Source organism: Pleurodeles waltl, chromosome 5 (assembly GCF_031143425.1).
Source record: "Pleurodeles waltl isolate 20211129_DDA chromosome 5, aPleWal1.hap1.20221129, whole genome shotgun sequence".
In the NCBI taxonomy this organism is placed as follows: domain Eukaryota; kingdom Metazoa; phylum Chordata; class Amphibia; order Caudata; family Salamandridae; genus Pleurodeles; species Pleurodeles waltl.
In genome coordinates, this window is record NC_090444.1 from 721,202,502 (window position 1) to 721,219,886 (window position 17,385).

At 40.1% G+C, this 17,385-nt stretch overlaps 1 protein-coding gene across 2 annotated transcripts in view; it reads right to left on the bottom strand.

Moving 5' to 3' along the window:
- The window catches only part of FMN2 (formin 2), a 621,781-nt gene that overhangs the window by 440,881 nt on the left and 163,515 nt on the right, over positions 1-17,385 (bottom strand). For both annotated transcript variants that reach the window (XM_069234681.1, XM_069234682.1), the window contains exon 5: positions 11,261-12,762. In XM_069234681.1, coding sequence (XP_069090782.1) covers positions 11,261-12,762 — 1,502 coding nt within the window. The remainder of the gene's footprint in view (positions 1-11,260; positions 12,763-17,385) is intronic.

The following is a 17,385-nucleotide window of genomic DNA, read 5'->3' on the forward strand; positions in this document are numbered from 1 at the left end:
TAAGCATTTAAATAATGGGGCAGTCAGAGGGATAGGGAAGTTGAGGAAGAGGTAAAGGAATTTAGATAGGACCACCATCTTAGCTATTGCTATTCTGCCCATACGGGATAACTGTAGTCTGGTCCACAGCAGTAGTCTGTCTTCTAACCAGGTGAAGGTACGGCCATAATGTGCTCACCAGATTTTGCTAGGATCACACCTAAACCAGATCCCTAAAAAACACACCGGGTCTGTGGCCCAAGTGAACGGGTATTCAGTTTTGAAAGGGTGTGTACTGTCAGTGAGAAAGAACAACACAGATTTGGGCCAGTTTATCTTACTGCATCCTCGTCCACCAAAACCCACCACCTCTAGTGTGATGGGGCCCAGGTTTTTGCGTGGATCTCAGACATATAGGGTGATGTCATATGTGTACATTGAAACTACCAGACCCCTAATGGTGAAGCCAATAACACAAGTTGTGTGATATTGTCTGAGGTGCACAGCTAGAGGGTTCATAGCTATTGTGAACAAAAGTAGCAATAGTGGACAGCCATGCGACGTACCTGCCACCATCCGAAAAGTGTCTGACAGCAGCCCGTTCACTCTCACTTGAGCGGTGCAGAGGGCATAAAGTAGTTGTACCAAGCATAATGATGTGTTGTGAAACATGTGCCCTCTTGTGTGTTGGCATGTGTGAGCCTCCATATGTCCTGCAGGTAGTTATCGTGTATGATCATGTTGTTGCATATGCTCTCATTATTCTAATGAGACTACTGGATTTTGAGCGGCAGAATCGCTTGCGGTGTGGGGAGACTGAGTCACACCCACTGCAGGTGACACCTGTCGCTCCAATCCGGGTTTTGTTCCGGCTAACTAGTAGTGCCTCATCTCTACCGAAGGGCAGGGATGACTGGGCAGCCGAGCGCATGACATGATTGATTTCTCAGGGAAGCCGTGGTCACTCAGGTCTTATCCGTTTCTCTCAGTTACATTAATCTCATATATACAATGACAAACAGAGGCAGTATATGTTTCAATAATGTTTTTTAATGAAGCAACTGCATCTTAGGTAGCAAAGCGTGAGCTGCAATAACCAGGATGACACAGCATGACAATATTAAAATTGTGACAAGGAGAGTGAAACATAAGAATAATGCTACCATATTGTCACTACAGTCAGTAGACTAACTCCTACTTAAGCTATGATAGAGCACAGCGTGTTAAGCTCTAATTCTGCCCTTCAGGTTCCCCTGGGAAGACATCATCCCCCATACCTGAGCAAAGGCCTGCGGTCTGCAAAACAGCTGCAGCAAAGCATTCGGCAATCAGCATACAGACATGGTTCTGTGGCTGGAATCTCTCTCTAACGTGTAAGAGACAAGGAAGTGTTTTTTATAATAAAACAACTAATATTCTGAGAAAATGTCCCTACGTAAGGATGTTTTCTACAAATGTCGGAGACTAAACGTATACCACGTTCACCGGCAATGTACCTTGATGTAGCCTTGGGAAAAGTAGAGAGTGAGCAAGAATGTCTTCTTTGAGAACAGAGTGCTGGCCTAGGCAAAACAGCTAGATAAACAGAAAATAAAACAAGACAGTAAAAGTGGCTATTTTAACAATAATAAAATAAAGGCGAATAATATATATCTAGGTTAGAGTGCACTACGGCTTGGCCTAGTGTGTTAAAATAACGTGCATGGAGTTATAACTAAAATGGCTACACAACAGTGTAAAGTGTCTGCGCTGCATTAGGATGGGAGAGCCTAGAGACTCCTGAACGGTCTAGATGGTCGCCCTGGGTCACATTAAAATCACCAACTCAGTTCACATCTCCCGGGCTCAGACCCACAATCTGCCTCGAAATCCCAGGATAGAAAGCGGGGTCATCTGTGGACCATATGCAGCCAGAATTGCCACAATCACAAAGCGGCCTCCTGTATCTGTGATTGCATGCACCAGCTGCCATGGGAGCCCTCTGCTCATAAGTATAGCAACCCCTCTGGCATAACCAGAGTAGAGTGCTAGGTATGTCTTGCGACACCACCGGGTGAGCAATCCTGAAGTAGACAAGCACGTAAGGTGCAGCTCGCGAAGGACACAAATGTCTGTCTTATGTCTGGTGAGATATGCATGAATCAGGCGGGCTTTCCTAAAGTCGTTAAACCCCCGGATATACCAGGTGATACATGCCATGGAAGTCATTTAGTCAGGGAAGTTGGGAGTGTTGGTAGAGCGCGAGTGAATATTGTAGTTGCAGCATGCCAGAGTGTTAAAGTAAAATGCTGTACCATGGTGATAACACGGAAAGGAAAAGAGATCTCAACAGCTAACAAACATTCCACCTGTCATGTACCAGCTGTGAGCAGGGCTAATTAAGCCTTATTCATGTCTTATTCCCCCCTTTTTGAGTGATATCAGGTAAGATTTTCTTTTCATCACAGTACCAGTTTGAATCATGTTATGCCGTTGAAACCTTGTGTAACTTGGCAACTCAGTTATTAACATACTGGCAATGTTTAAAGCAGATCTAGACCAATACTTGTGGTCAAGATAACTTCTGAACGCCTGGACCTCACCAGGTAATGCAGAAAGCACCTGTCAACTGTCTACAACCACCTGGACCTCACCCAGGTAATCCAGGAAGCACATGTCAACTGTTGACAACTGCTGGTTCTTCAGTTGGTCCTCCTAGTGGAAAAAAGACAGTTGGGAAACTTGTGCAGTTACAATAATGCCTAATGAGTTCCTCTGTTTTCCCCATGTGTTTCCTTGCACTTGGTTCAGGGTGACTATAAAAACCGCTGTTTCAGACTAAATCCTGCTTAGCCTCATTTAACTTGGAAGCAGTGCTTTCATGTCTCCAATCTTCAGCAGCCTTCCCTTTGCAGCAGCAGTTCTCTCTTAGCAGCAGCATCCATACCTTCACAGCAACAGACTTCTCCTCGCAGCATCGCTATTCCTGAGTTCTGACCTAGTATTTCTGAGCTTCTCCGCTATTATCACAGCACCTGTAAGAGGTGGCAGCTTGCAATTCATCTCACGCATTGCGTTTTCTTGCGCTGGCAAAAAGATACTAGTCATCACAAATGAGTTAACACAAGTTTTTCTGATTAATTTTGGATCTTGATCAGCGCTGATTAATCAAACTTATCTAAAGCCAGCAACAATATTTGGAATAATCTTCTGACTGAAAAGACATTAAAGAAAAGTTGTATTTCTTGTAATATCTGAACCCTCCTGGATCTTGTGCTTATAGTTGGTTTCCAATCCATGTTTTCTTGATCAGAATCTGATGTGGTGTTCTAAAGACTTTTGGGACAATTGAAAACTATAAAGTGATTGCAACTGCATATTTGCATATGAACCTTGAACTCTTGAGACTCTTGAACTACTGAAGAATTTGAAGTAGTTTTGTTGTGATTAACCCAGTTATTTTCTCTCAGTGAAATCCTTGGACATAATGATACCAGTTCATGATAATTCCTGGATAGCTCTTGAATCACACTGGGGAATGATTCTAGTCTGAATTATGAGTGTGTTGATTTGACGTTAGTTAATGGCAAAGATCTGTTTAGTATTTCCTGTTTTAAAGAGTAGTTTCATTACATGAAAATCCGAGTCCAGGCCCTTGTATCTGAATAATTCTGACTGTCAGTGTCTTGAATCCAGAACCAGAATCCAGATATCTTTGAGCCCAACAGTGCCCCGAGTAGAGAAATCCAAATAGGCAGAAGTCTTGACATTTCTCTCTTTCTCTACCATGGATCCTAGGGTTGCAGTGTGTACTTCATTGCTGCCGTGTCAGTTCTCATTGGGATTTGGGGAATATAGTTGGTCCATCGGAACCACCTGGAGTTCAGGTGAGTGGCTTGCAACACCACCACCCTCCCACACTGACCTGTAAACATAGTTGAGAAAAACAAACCCTCCCCACTCCCAGCCATCCTACATTTAAATCAAAAGCACGTTTAGGATTCATTTGGGAATCATCCCTAAAGGAGGAAGGATATCTGGAGGAACACCAGAATCCATCTTGGCTGGGTGGAGAAAAAGGAGTCAAACCCAATAAGTAACATACAACTAGGAGAAGACAGGTGAGTTGCACCGCTGCGACTGTGGAAAGGAGTGAATACAGGGTTTTCTGCACAGCAGCGTATACAACAACAATGTAGATGCAACAGTTTTTCAGGGGGGAGGACCAGCCCGGTGGGGCACCCTACCTAGATAAGCAACCCAGATAGGCATCAGTCATTTTCACTGATGGGGTTAGTGTCTAAGGAATGTATTGAACCCCCCGATGACCATTAAATTATGTGCTTGGCAAATTTTGGAGCTGATTTTGCGTCCGTAAAGAACTGGAGTTTGCCTTCAAAGGATACGCATAGTTTAGGTGGGTACAGTATTGCATAGGGAATTTCAGCTTGTTGGAGCAGTCTTTTAGAATGCAGACATTCCCAGTGAGCAGTCTGAACAGACAGAGTGAAGTTGCATTACAATCTTGATAGTTCAAGAGGAGCACGATGATGGGCCTCAGTCCCAGCAACCGGTGAGCTCACTCTAGGATGTACACATGGGATAGGGCTTCCCCGAAGAGGTCATGAAGAGGAGTTTCCACGAAGTACTCCATCTTGGTTACTGCTGTGGGTTCCGGGACCACCCTGAGTCTTAGATGATTGCATCTGGACAACACTTCCAGACCTTCATTTTTAGTTTTGATTAAGTCAAGAATTTTGTCCATCTTCAGGAGGTGTTCTTAGGACTCTTCTTGGGCATCATCTGTGTCTGATAAATGATTCTCCAATAAGTCTTGTCTATGTTTATGCTTATCCACTCGTTGCTTAACCTGGTCAAAGCAGCTAGTAAGGATGTCAAGTTTCGCATCTATTGTTTTCAGGCTGGATTTCACATCAACCAGCAGTACTTTGAGGTCAATGTCCTGAAGTTCCTCACCCCCGATGCTCCGGAGAGGCCCTAGGTTGTGTACTCAGAGAAGTTCGATGTTGTGCAGGCCAGCGGGCGCCAGGATGTGTTAGGGTGGTATCCGATAGCTCAGTTGTCAGTTTAGCAGACCAATGGGGTTTACAGGCTTGATGGTGGTTCACTGTAGAGGTGCCTAGAGTCCTGCCACACCCCAGAGTTCTCAGCTCCCTGGGGGCAGAAGCAGACTCTGTGTCATCAAATGTTGAGGTGGAGGGTAGTTGGACCCCGGGGATTTGCTCAGCTGCACACCCGGCCGAGCAGAGTAGGCGCTGCAACAGGTGTCCCATAGTCAACAGCAAGCGCCCAGTTGATGGCAATGGGGGTGCTAGTGCGCTGTGGGGTTTGCAAATTGAGAGCAGCAGTTGAAGGCAAGCCGAGGACCAGGATCACATGCTGAGAATCAAGGCAGCATCCACAGGGTGCGTTATATGGTATTAGCAAGCCTCACCTCTGCATGGCAATACTGCAAATTCAGGCAATTAGAGCACCAAAGTCCTTGTGCAGTGAAGCTCAAGCCCTCAAATATTTTGATTATCTGGTGGTGGGTAGAGTCGCTGACAAAGGAGAGTGCCCACCAGGACCCTATGCAGCCGCAGGCCCCTCATGCACTCCTACCAGTCACATGCAGGCTCCAGACCATAATTCCTCCCAACAGGAGGGTGCCCCCCAGCTGCGGCCTATGGGTGCCTCAGGGCCGGACTGCCTCCAGCGCAGCCCACCAAATGTCACCAGAAAAGCACGCCGAGTCGCCAGCAAGCGGGGTAGTCTGCAAAACACCATACGGCCCCAACCCAGATCAACAATCCCCCAGCTTAAGTTGTCTCATGCACACAGCAGGCTGTGACGCTGGTGGGTGGCAGGAGCGGGCCTCAACAGTTCTCTACTCATCCAAGGGTACTGGTATCCGCATCAGCAGTGGCGGAAGTTGACTCAGCAGTGCACGCAGCAGGGCTAATGAGCTGTCAGGAGCACACCCGACTGTGCCCCCGCCCCACTCAGGATCAACAGACACCTCTGACCTCAGGCACACGGGAGGCTGGGCTGTGGCAAGGGGCCTTGTTCAGGTCACAATGTAAAGTGGCAGGAACTCCGTCCATGGGGCTGTGCCCAGGTACAGCATTTCTCCGGCTCCTGTTCGACCTAGGCCCCATGCCTGGTGGAAGGTCACAGCCCGGTCATGCGTCCCACTGGTTTGGGGAGGGATCCAATCCGCACCAAAAAACACCTAGCCCTTGTCGCTTGCTGTGGGGTTGTCAGTGTGATTCCTTTTCAGGGTTCACTATGTGCAGGATGCATAGCGGATTATGTTTTTTGCTGGCAGAGCCCTCCTAGAGAGCGGCCATCTTGCAGTCTGGCTAGGCTCCGCCCCCAGTTAACTTTGTTTTTACCACCTTCTCAAGTCAAGGTATATAAGCTACTATAAAATGTCAAAAGTAACAACTTGAGAGTGTCATGGCATTTAGCGTAAGGCCCCACAATTTATGGACTTCCTGATTAAATCAAATTTGCCAGTTGTACAGTCATGCACCAAGATATTGGCACTACTCCTGCAGAGTACATAGGGGTCCATTATAAATAAAGGAAGCCCCCTTTTAACACCTCCTCTGAGCAGGCAATAAAAGTGCTGTAAAAAATGACGCAAGAAATCTGCTAGATTTCCTTGCACCCTTTTTTCGGCCCCCCTAATGCAGGAACGCCCCCTTTGCATACATTATGCCTGGTGCAGGCATAATGTAGCACAAAGGGTTACAAAGTTGCGCAATGCATGCATTGCACCACTTTGTAAATATGACATGAGGATTTTGGCCTTGTTGGGCCACATTAGCATTAAGAAAATGACACTAATGTGCTGCATGGTATAGCTAGGGACTTATAAATACGCCCCTTAATTATTATCCTCCAATTTCAAATTCCTTGACTTTTATAGTATATTAAAAAAAATTCTGTTGCACATTTAGCCACTTTATTTAAATACACTTTATTATACTGTTAACATTATTTAATATTCTAAGCAGTCGCGGACCCCCTGAGGAAGCTTCACGGACCCTGAGGGGTCCCCGGACCACAGGTTGAGGACCACTGATTTAGAGCAAAGAAGTCTGATTTATCACCACATTTGTTTGGTTTAACTCATGATGCTTTTAAGCTAAGAGGCATCTGCGGGAAGCTTTGGCCAGGACACCACACATAGTAGACGAGGTTTCTACTTGTAAAATATGATTCAAGTAAATTTTGAGTAAGAGAAAAAGTGAAATACTAATCACACATTAGAATGTACTTTTTAACACTGACACTAATTGTGCACCCAATGTTTCTGGGCTATGCTTAAGGATTTCAAGGCTAAGGGCAAAGTTGAAACTGCTATGTATACGTACCTACGTGAAACACTTTAGGTTTCTCATTGTTAATGTATTTACAGTTTTAAAGGAGATGTTATTTGTCAAGATAGTATCTAATTTTGTTTTAAACCTACACAGACTCTTTTTTCATTTTAACAACATCACTATGGATTTAGATCAGCTCTTTTTAAACTTGTTTGAACCACAACCCAATTTTGAAAAGGACAGACTTTTGTGACCCACCTAGCTTTAATGGACATGCGGCTGGCAAATTTACTAATATAACAAAAGAATTGTGTGGTAGTACACTGTCAGTTACAGACAGCACATTTTCTATTGAAATGTCCAATAAATTTGTACCGACATTCACTTTTCACTTATAAAAGTATATTGCACACAAATCATAATATGACTATTTATCATTTGTGCATCGTCAAGTAAAGGGTTTTGATTTGTGATGATCCTTTTAAGATGTTTGTTTTAATTACACTTCAGAATTACACAAAAGTTTCTTCATTTTTGTTTTCCTAAGTCCCGAATGTGTACCTTCCACAGTTTACAGGTATTTACATTTTGTTGTGTGTTACAAACAAAATAACACACTACAGCTTTTCATTTCACTCTTGCTGTGCCTAGCAATATTGTCACACAACTTAATTTACTTTTCTGTCTCTGTGTGCAAAGTGAGAGGTGTTTGTAAACACCAATCCCCATGTTAAAAAAGTAAAAGCAGCAATTTGTCAGAGGACATAGCTTGACATTTGACCTTTGTTTTTGAAGCACAGCAAGTGTGACAACATAAATACAGAATTGAAAGGCTTCTTTATTTATTATTTGGACTTTTGCAACACTCCAAACATTGGCTTGCAAACCATCAGTGTGTCGTGACCTACAGTTTAGGAAATACTGTTTTAGATCAAAATTCTTCAGGTAAAGCTGCTGAAGCCAACAGGCTCCCTATTGACCTCCTTAAAAGTAATTTGGAGCTATGGGTCCCTTTTCTGACTTATCGTTTAACATTTGTGTCACTATCAATTTTCCTCTTTCTTGGTCCACTTCTTTTATAGTTCCTATAATTAAAAAAGGTAATAGAATGGAGCTGCATTATTATATGTCTATTTCATTCACTGATTCGTCGGTCAAGGTCCTGGGTAGAGTGATTTTCAACAGTGCACAAGAGTGGACCAATCCAAAAAAAAAAATGTATGAGAATCAGTATGGCTTTAGAGAGCACCTTGGCACTTTAGAGCAATGTCTCCACTTAAACCTCATAGTATACTGTTGAAGAAAACAGTAGCCTGCTTTTATGAACCTGTTGAGGTCCTTTGATAGAGTTAATTGCTCTAAGCTTTGGCACCTATTATTGGAGATAGGACTTGATATAGTACCCATCACTTTTTTGGAAAATTTGCACAACAACCTTACTGCCATAGAGAGGTTTGATCCTAGCGGGGAACTTACAGAATCATTCCATCTTCAAAGAGAACTACACCAAGGTTGCATTATAGCCTCTTTATTGTTTTTTTTATATATTAATCATATTATTTATTGAAATGCTGTTTTGATGTACTCATGACTAGAGATAGCCCCATGTTTGTGGTGCTATATGTTGATGATGCGGTGTTACTGGCTCAAACACCAAGGGCTCTATGCAATTTAGAGGTTTCTTTTATACATGTTATATCTACTTTAGGTCTGAGCACAAATTTTGTTAGGTTGCAAGTTATATTCTATGGCTCAGGGCACTCAAAACTACATACTATTTCCATTGATAATAGTCCTCTTGTAAAGGTTTTCCATTTTCCTTACCTAGGCATTGTTTTTAAAAGCAGTTATTCATGGAAAACATACATTGGTGGCTTTGTTTCTAGGAAGGTTTAATACTGGTAGCTTGGTTACACAAATTACTAACAAAACCACAGGGAATTTCTTGATTCCTTTTTTGAAGTTTTTCAAAGTCAATGTATAGCTATTCCTACCTATGGGACTGGAGTATGGTATCATGACAAGTGCATCTCTGTTACAGTTTGAAGGGAACCATTTTTGCAGACATCTGTTGTCTGCAACCCCTAGCACCTTACACTATTTGTGTCATGATGATTATAGTATTTGGAAAACTCCATCAAGTTAGCTCCACTATTACTCTGAGTTTTGATCAGGACAAATGCACATGCCCAGGGCCAGCTCTAGGGCTGTGCAGTCCAACTTGGTGCTGACCTCAAGGGGCACTGTGTTTTGAAATAACTTATGGGTTTAAAAGCAGTAGCTGCAGAGTGCCTTATGTGTAGGATAGTTTTCAGGCAACAATAAAAAATTCAAGATAACTCTGGTGATTAATGTTCCAGCTGAAGAGAAATTGAGTTTTGTGTAGTGGCAGTTGTGACTCATCATAAAGTAGCGCAGAAGCTTAATACGGCTGCTGCAAAGAACGTGCACCACTCAGGTCACAGTACTGTATTTGATGTGGATATCTCAGAGGTTAGTGCTTTTGTTACAGTGATCCTTTTGTTACTTGCAGTTCATAAATTACAATCCTAATACCGAACAGTGACCAATGAATTGTCATCAAAGAACGACATGCAAACTACAGGGCACAGGGTTGGACCCTTATGATTTTCTCCAGTCTTTCAATATTCTAATGATGCCTCAAAGTGTTAGTTTGGGTAGAAGTATTTTCTTAATAGTAAAGCCAACGCCAACCACTGTGGTACATTATAAATCTAGAGTTTGTGCTTCTCCAGACCAAACACTCTTAAAATATACTGTATACCTGTATGGATAACATGTGATTACCACACCTTGTAATCCTCATTGTTTGATGTAACATTTCCTATAGACTGATTCACACATGTATGATTCATAATCTCGGTGTAATGTGTGTATGATACAAAGTGCTTGAACATCCTTTTATGTTTTCCATTATATCAGTTTGGGTCTGTTATCAATCCTTATCACTTTCTTCTGTAGATTTTACATTAGATTCACTAGATGATTTTTAATACCACTTGTTTTCAAATAATGCTGGGTTGTCTTGTTTTTACAGAATCTTCCTAATGAATTAGTGGTCTTTGCAGTAGATGATTTTCTAAAATCAGATATGCGACGTCGTAGAATAAAGTCATGTTAACTGTTAGGTATTTAAATCTTGTTTAATTGGTGATCTACTTTTTATGTATGTCTATGACATGTAAAATTTAGATTATTCTGAATCTGAATACAAGTATAAATAGTGTCTTGATGTTCATAATTATTTATGTACATTATTGCCTCAACTCACTACATTTTCTGGATTACAGTTTATGTTCTTCAAGGTGATTGACAATTGAAGATGTATTTCATGGAAGAATACATTTACAAGTTGCAAAGGGTGACAACTGTCTTTAGTGTGATAGAAAAACATAAATGTATATAAAATGACGATTGTACTCAATGCATGTATACATATTCCAAAAAATGTATCATTCCAAATAGTAAAACAGTTACATGTTTTCTTTTGCCGTGATCCTAAGAGACTTTGCACTCTCACTACTTAGGAAAAACAAATACTCCTTTTCCAGGAAGCCAACAAAATACCTTCACCTATTTCGATTTCCCCCTACCCCCCTTCCCCCATAGTTTTGATGCATTTATTTTCTATGACACTTCGAATAACCCTTCATTTGGAGGTATAAGGGCAGGTAAGGTAAAGTTGATTATACAATTAAATTAAATATAGCTCAATCATAACTGACAACACTACAACTATCTAAAACATGAATGTCATTTATTAAAGATTATTAATTCCAACACCATTAAACTTGGCGATAGTAACACCTGTGATTTACAACACATCTAAATTCCGGTATAAGATACATTTATAGAAACACGTTATTTTCTTATTAGATATATTTAGTGTAACCTATCCATAACAATTGCTTAATTCCTACAGTTCAAGCATCAAGAGTGTGAAAACGTACCTTTTATTATGAAGTTGGATTCTTGTCCAGTAGAGAGGCTTCATTGGACGGCATGGTTCTATCAGCTTTTTCCTGCTAAGGCTATCCTGCTGCATTCCAAGTGCAAACAAACATCCTGGCAATGGAGGAGCAAGAGTCCCACTGACTGGATAAGGACAGGTTGGTATGTTCAAACTAGGTACTGGAGGAGGTGGTGGTGGTCCATTATTTGAACTGGGCAACATCGGAGGTAGTGGAGGAGGGAGAGGAGGCCCCAAATTCTGTCCTGGCAAAGGTGGTGGAGGAGGTGGAACTCCAAAACCTGGCAAAGGTGGAGGAGGAGGTGGAATAGGAACTTCAGAGCCTGGCAATGGGGGAGGAGGAGGAATCACAGAGCCAGGCAATGATGGAGGAAGTGGAGGTGGGGGTGGAGGAGGAACTACAGAGCCAGGCAATGGAGGACAAGGGGGAGGAGGAGGTGGGATTCCTGAATTTGATAAAATGGGACAAGTAGGAGGACTAGAATTCCATAACCCAGGTAATGGAGGAGGAAGAGGTGGAGGTGGAGGAGGAGGAGGAGGGGCAGGTGGTAGGGATGGAACAGTTGTAAACTCTAAAGTATGTGGAAGTGGTGGGGCAGGGGGAACACCAATGCCAGATTGATGTGATTGTACAGGAAAATATTGAGTTCCAGGCAGAGGTGGTGGAGGAGGGACTCCCTTACAAGGCATCAGAGGTAAAGGTGCTTCGGCAGGCAGAGGTGGTGCCGGGGGAGGAAGTGGGACATCCTTCCCTTCAAGTAGAGCTGGAGCAAACCTTGTGACAGGCTGAACTGGAGGAGAGGATGTGTTGCAAGTGTCTTCTAGTGCATGGTAAGAATTTAGATCCTGGCAACTGGGTTCAAGTTCAGAGTTAGGTGGAAAATGGTGTACAATTTCTGCACTTGAAGATGAAGCACATGCAATAAATGATTGTCCTGGATATGACATAGAGGCCTCTTTTTCTGTCTCTGGAAGAGGTGTTTGAGCAGGAAAGCCCTGCATAGTGTCAACAGAATGACACGAATATTGCTGTAACAAGGTTTGTTTTGGTGATAAAACTAGAGCTATTTCAGAGCAATAAGTTAACTGAGTTTGAGGTTGTAAATTTGTTAATTCCAGAGCTGATTCTGCCCCAGTGTCCTCATTGAGTGTGGTTGGTGGCTGTGGCAGTATAACAGCGGAAGGCACTTTTTGTAAAGCAGTTTCTTCTGTTGGTGATGTCTGTACAGATTTTACTAGTAAAATACTTTTCGGAGGTACATTCAAGTCAACTTTGTGAAGATCAGAATGCTCTGAATTGGAACGTGAAGCAGTTTCACACTGAATTCCCAGATCTATTGTGGTCCGAGCTGTATCCATTGGTACAGACTGTTTTTCCAGTTCTGTTATTTTTGTCCGGAGATCCTCAATGGTTTGCTCCAATTGCTGAATTACGTTAGCATGTTCTTCCTTAAATACAACACTTTTCAACTCATAGTCCTCCTATAAAAGAATTAAAAAAGTTCATAAATAGAATTCTGTATTTCTTGATTAGCACTGGGAAAACTGCATTTTAAATTAGCAATGTAAATAAGTGATAAACAAAGCACATTTCATTAGACTTAACGGATGGAATTGCTATTAAGTTATGGTTTAACTCAAAGGTTCTTCATAAAATATATTATTTCAGAATCTCAGTGCCTCAGAAAAAGTTGCTCACACCTTGAAATATCTTATTGCAGAAGAGACTGGAGAGCAGATTATTTTCTGAAATATTGAAAATTCCTTTTGTAATATTTTGAATGATAGAAACATGGTTTGATTGGTAACAAACAATTAGTGTTTTCCTGTGTCTCAACTCCAAGTGGTTAACGTAAAATTTTAACATTTATATACAGACTTTTGCTATTCTCGCTGTTCTTCCAGGATCACATCTATTATAGTTAAGGAAATATTAATGTCATTGTTGAAGAAAGGAAGGGAGGGTCCTATTAGGTATCTGTGTAGTTGTTTATATTTAGAATTTGCAAATTTATGTCAATGTAGACAACACACGGTTTTTATATATCCAAAAAGTAATTTACAGCACTCCAGAATTCCTTTAAGCAGATTTATTGCTAAAATAGCAACCACCAATGCGTTTCAACTCCACTTGAGTCTTGCTCACGGTTAATGAGTTTCTTTCCCATGCTACCCTTAAATAATGTGATGTCATTATTACCGCCCCGTTGAATTCTGGGTACGGTAGTTTGACATTATACAAAAACGTATATGGAAATAAATAAAAATAAATATAAATATCACACAGATTGAAATACCAAAAGTGAAAGAATGCCCAATGAAAAATGTTGAATTAACAATAATTACTTCCAAATAAATGACACTTATATTCAATACTGTTCTCCACATTTTCAGAATGTTTCCCCCAGTTTTTATAACCACTAAATTTTACATCATAAAAATGTTGTTCATACAACTACTTGCATGTTTTTTTATATGTATGTACATCTCTTTTTTATATTCTTTTCATTTTTGAGGATAGGATTCTCACTGATCTTATCATACTCTATTTTTTCAAACCATACACTGCTTATAATTTGGTGTTTTCTCATATATGCACAATGATTTAAATCAGTTCAAATCTTTCATTGCTACTTGTCATATATTACAACAATTATTATTTGCTGAATATCGGCTAAGTGCCTTTGCAAATAAGTTCCAACATCACCACAACAGTAAAACTGATTATTTAAGCATAAAATCTGCCATCAAAACCTTCAATCCTTCATATGTGATTCAAGGATAGATTATGTCATATCTATTCTTACATTATCCATATCCTCCAGGTTCGAACAACATTTTTTTTATTACATGATGAATGTTTTACCAACTGATGGGAAACTTAGCATTTATCAACAAATGATCCAATTGTTTTCAATAGTCATTTAGTTCAATATTATACTGACTACTTCAGCTGTTTGGTGTTGAGATGATTAGTTCATTATAAATGTACAAAAAGTTCTTCATCCACATGTAACCCATACAGGATTCTTGTTCGAAGTTGAATGATATACTTGCTTTCAAGTTGTCTCAACAGTAATGTTCTATTTCCTCCACATTCATTAATGTTTACCTGGCCAAACCAAAAAATGATATACTTTTCCAATCTGTGGTGTGGCATTTGTTATGATGTCTAGCCACTGCATAGCTCCGATCTTGATGTTGAATTGCTCTAACATGTTTCAGTATTCTCTTCTTCATTGGGCAAATTGTACTTCCCACGTATTGCAATCCACATTCACACTGGATCAGATATGCCACAAATTGACTATTACAAGTCAGTCTCTGTGCAATCTGTACTTCTCTTCCTTTATAATCCACAAAAGACTTCATATTTTTTGCAATCTGACATGCCTTGCACTTGTTACATTTAAAAAACCTGGTTACACTTTTGTTTAACCAGTTTGTTCTAGGATGTTCCACACAGTGACTCCTGACCAACATGTCTTTTAAAGATCTTGATCTGCTGTATGTTATTTGTGGTCTCATTCCTATTAATTGTTTCAGGTCCTGATCACTCCTTAAGATCTTTCAATATATTTTGAAGATTTTCGCAATTGTTTTACTTTCTTTACTGTATCTTAATATCAGTCGCTGTCCCTCATTGCCTTCTTGCTTCTCAGGTATCTTGACTTTATTGTCAATCAAAGTTTGCTGGGGAGTGCTCCTAATTCCACATTCACTTTTGGGTATCCTCTCCTGAGGAATCTTTGTTTGACATTACTAAATTGTGTATCCATTTCTGAATCATTAGAACAGTTTTTTCTAGTTCTCAAAAATTTGCCAAATGGAATACTTCTTAATAGTGGTTTAGGGTGAAAGCTTGTCCCTTGTCCCATCTTTCCGATATAATGTTGTATGTAATTGATTATTTTCCACATAGACAAAAAAAGAGTATGATAAGATCGGTGAGAATCCTATCCTCAAAAATGAAAAGAATATAAAAAAGAGATATACATACATATAAAAAATATGCAAGTAGTTGTATGAACAATATTTTCATGATGTAAAATTTAGTGGTTATAAAAAATGGGGGAAACATGCTGTAAATGTAGAGAACATTATTGAATATAAGTCTCATTTATTTGGAAGTAATTATTGTTAATTCAAAATTTTTCATTGGGCATTCTTTCACTTTTGGTATTTCAATCTGTGTGACATTTATATTTATTTTTATTTATTTCCATATATGTTTTGTATAATGTCAAACTACCATAATGAGAATTCAATGGGGCGGTAATAATGACCTCACATTATTTAAGGGTAGCATGGGAAAGAAACTCATTAACCGTGAGCAAGACTCAAGTGGAGTTGAAACGTATTAGTGGTTGCTATTTTATCAATAAATCTGCCTAAAGGAACTCTGGAGTGCGGTAAATTACTTTTTGGATATATAATAATTCTCGCGAGTGGTCTCCTTTGTTACCAGCACCGGCAGTTGAGTGAGCCTTTAAGAAAATAACTCTGACCATTTGGATGAAAAAAAATGATAAATATATATATATATATATATATATATATATATATTATATATCTACATATATATATATATATATATATATATGTATATATATATATATATATATATATATAACTATATTTGTGTGTCTGTCAAGGGCTGAAGAGTGCATCATGGAGTACTGGGGAGGATGGGTTTCACTGAGATTTTAAGACGAATAACTATAAATATCGCTATTTTTGCCCACCAATGGCCATCGACAAGAACATTTTTATTTGTACAAGAGGAGTTGTCCACTTCTCCACACATATCTTGGTTTGTTGCCAGCAATGGAAAGGTTACACTCTACCAAAGTAATTAGAAAATATAATACTAGAAACAAATGGGTCTAGATTTTATTTGTCTCTAATGCTCACAAACAACACAAAATTGTCGGGTCTTAGTAAGCACATATCATCCAAGTTGTACATGTATTTGTTGTTACTTTCTTGTTACCATAGTTTTAATAGCTAATTGTAAAAGATTTAACCAAACTTTTCACTTAATGCACTTGCCTCCATGGTTTACTCATCCACAAACACATTCATTTGCCATGGGGAGTGTAAATTCTAGCTCTCATTGCTCTGGTGCTGGCAGCTCCAAGATCAAAGCATCCATGTGCTGGTATGGCGCCCTGTGGCATTAGCTTTGTTGATGACGTGCTAGGTCAAGTAATAGCATATCTGCCTCTTTTGGGGCCATATATGTACTATATTCTATATCGGCTATGCTTTGGTATTCTGCAATCAAAGCTGGGGCATACCACAGACCCGTACAGCCCCTGTGGCATAGGGGGCTCCTCAAACCGTTCAGAGTCCTACAAACCCTTCAAATAGTCCTTATTCAGGCCGAGGGTAATACATATCTGAGAGATATGGTAGACTGAGGGTCCCTTTTCACATTCTGCGGGGGGCATCATTTAATGTTTCATCACTGACTGAACCTAAATGTGCTGGTAAAGTGTGCATCTCACTGAGTATTCAAATATGTTAACAATGGTGGGTGCTTGAAAAATACCTTTAGTCTGGTAGCTTTCTGGCTCCTGGGTGTTCCAAATCATCTGTTTGCCAGCACCTCATTCGCTGATAGAAGCAAACTTTTTGAATACATTATTCTGATGTTGCTGTATACTAATATCACTTATCTTTCTGTCCTTAATAGTTTGTGGCTAGTTTTGACTTTGCCATCATTTTCCGTTTATAAAGCAACTTTTCCATTGCAATAAAACAGCAAAAAAGAATTCCCCTTTGAATATAGCCAGTTGTTGGGAGTATTTTTCTCTTCTGACATTAAAACTGAGTTAAACACATATTTATCTCATTTATATGGCTTGGAACATGTTCTGTATACAGAACTGTGTTTGCTTTACACAACCTGACATCTTTTGTTTTCACCTACAAGTGGGTTCTTCTTCGAATAATTGTTTTTACCTTATTATTGCTGATTTATCCTGCAATTGGTGCTCTGGAAAACATGGGATGCCTATGCATCAGGAAGACTCACTACATAACTGGCAGTGTCCCTATTAAAAAATAGGAAAGTCACACACCTACTTTAAAAATAATTGA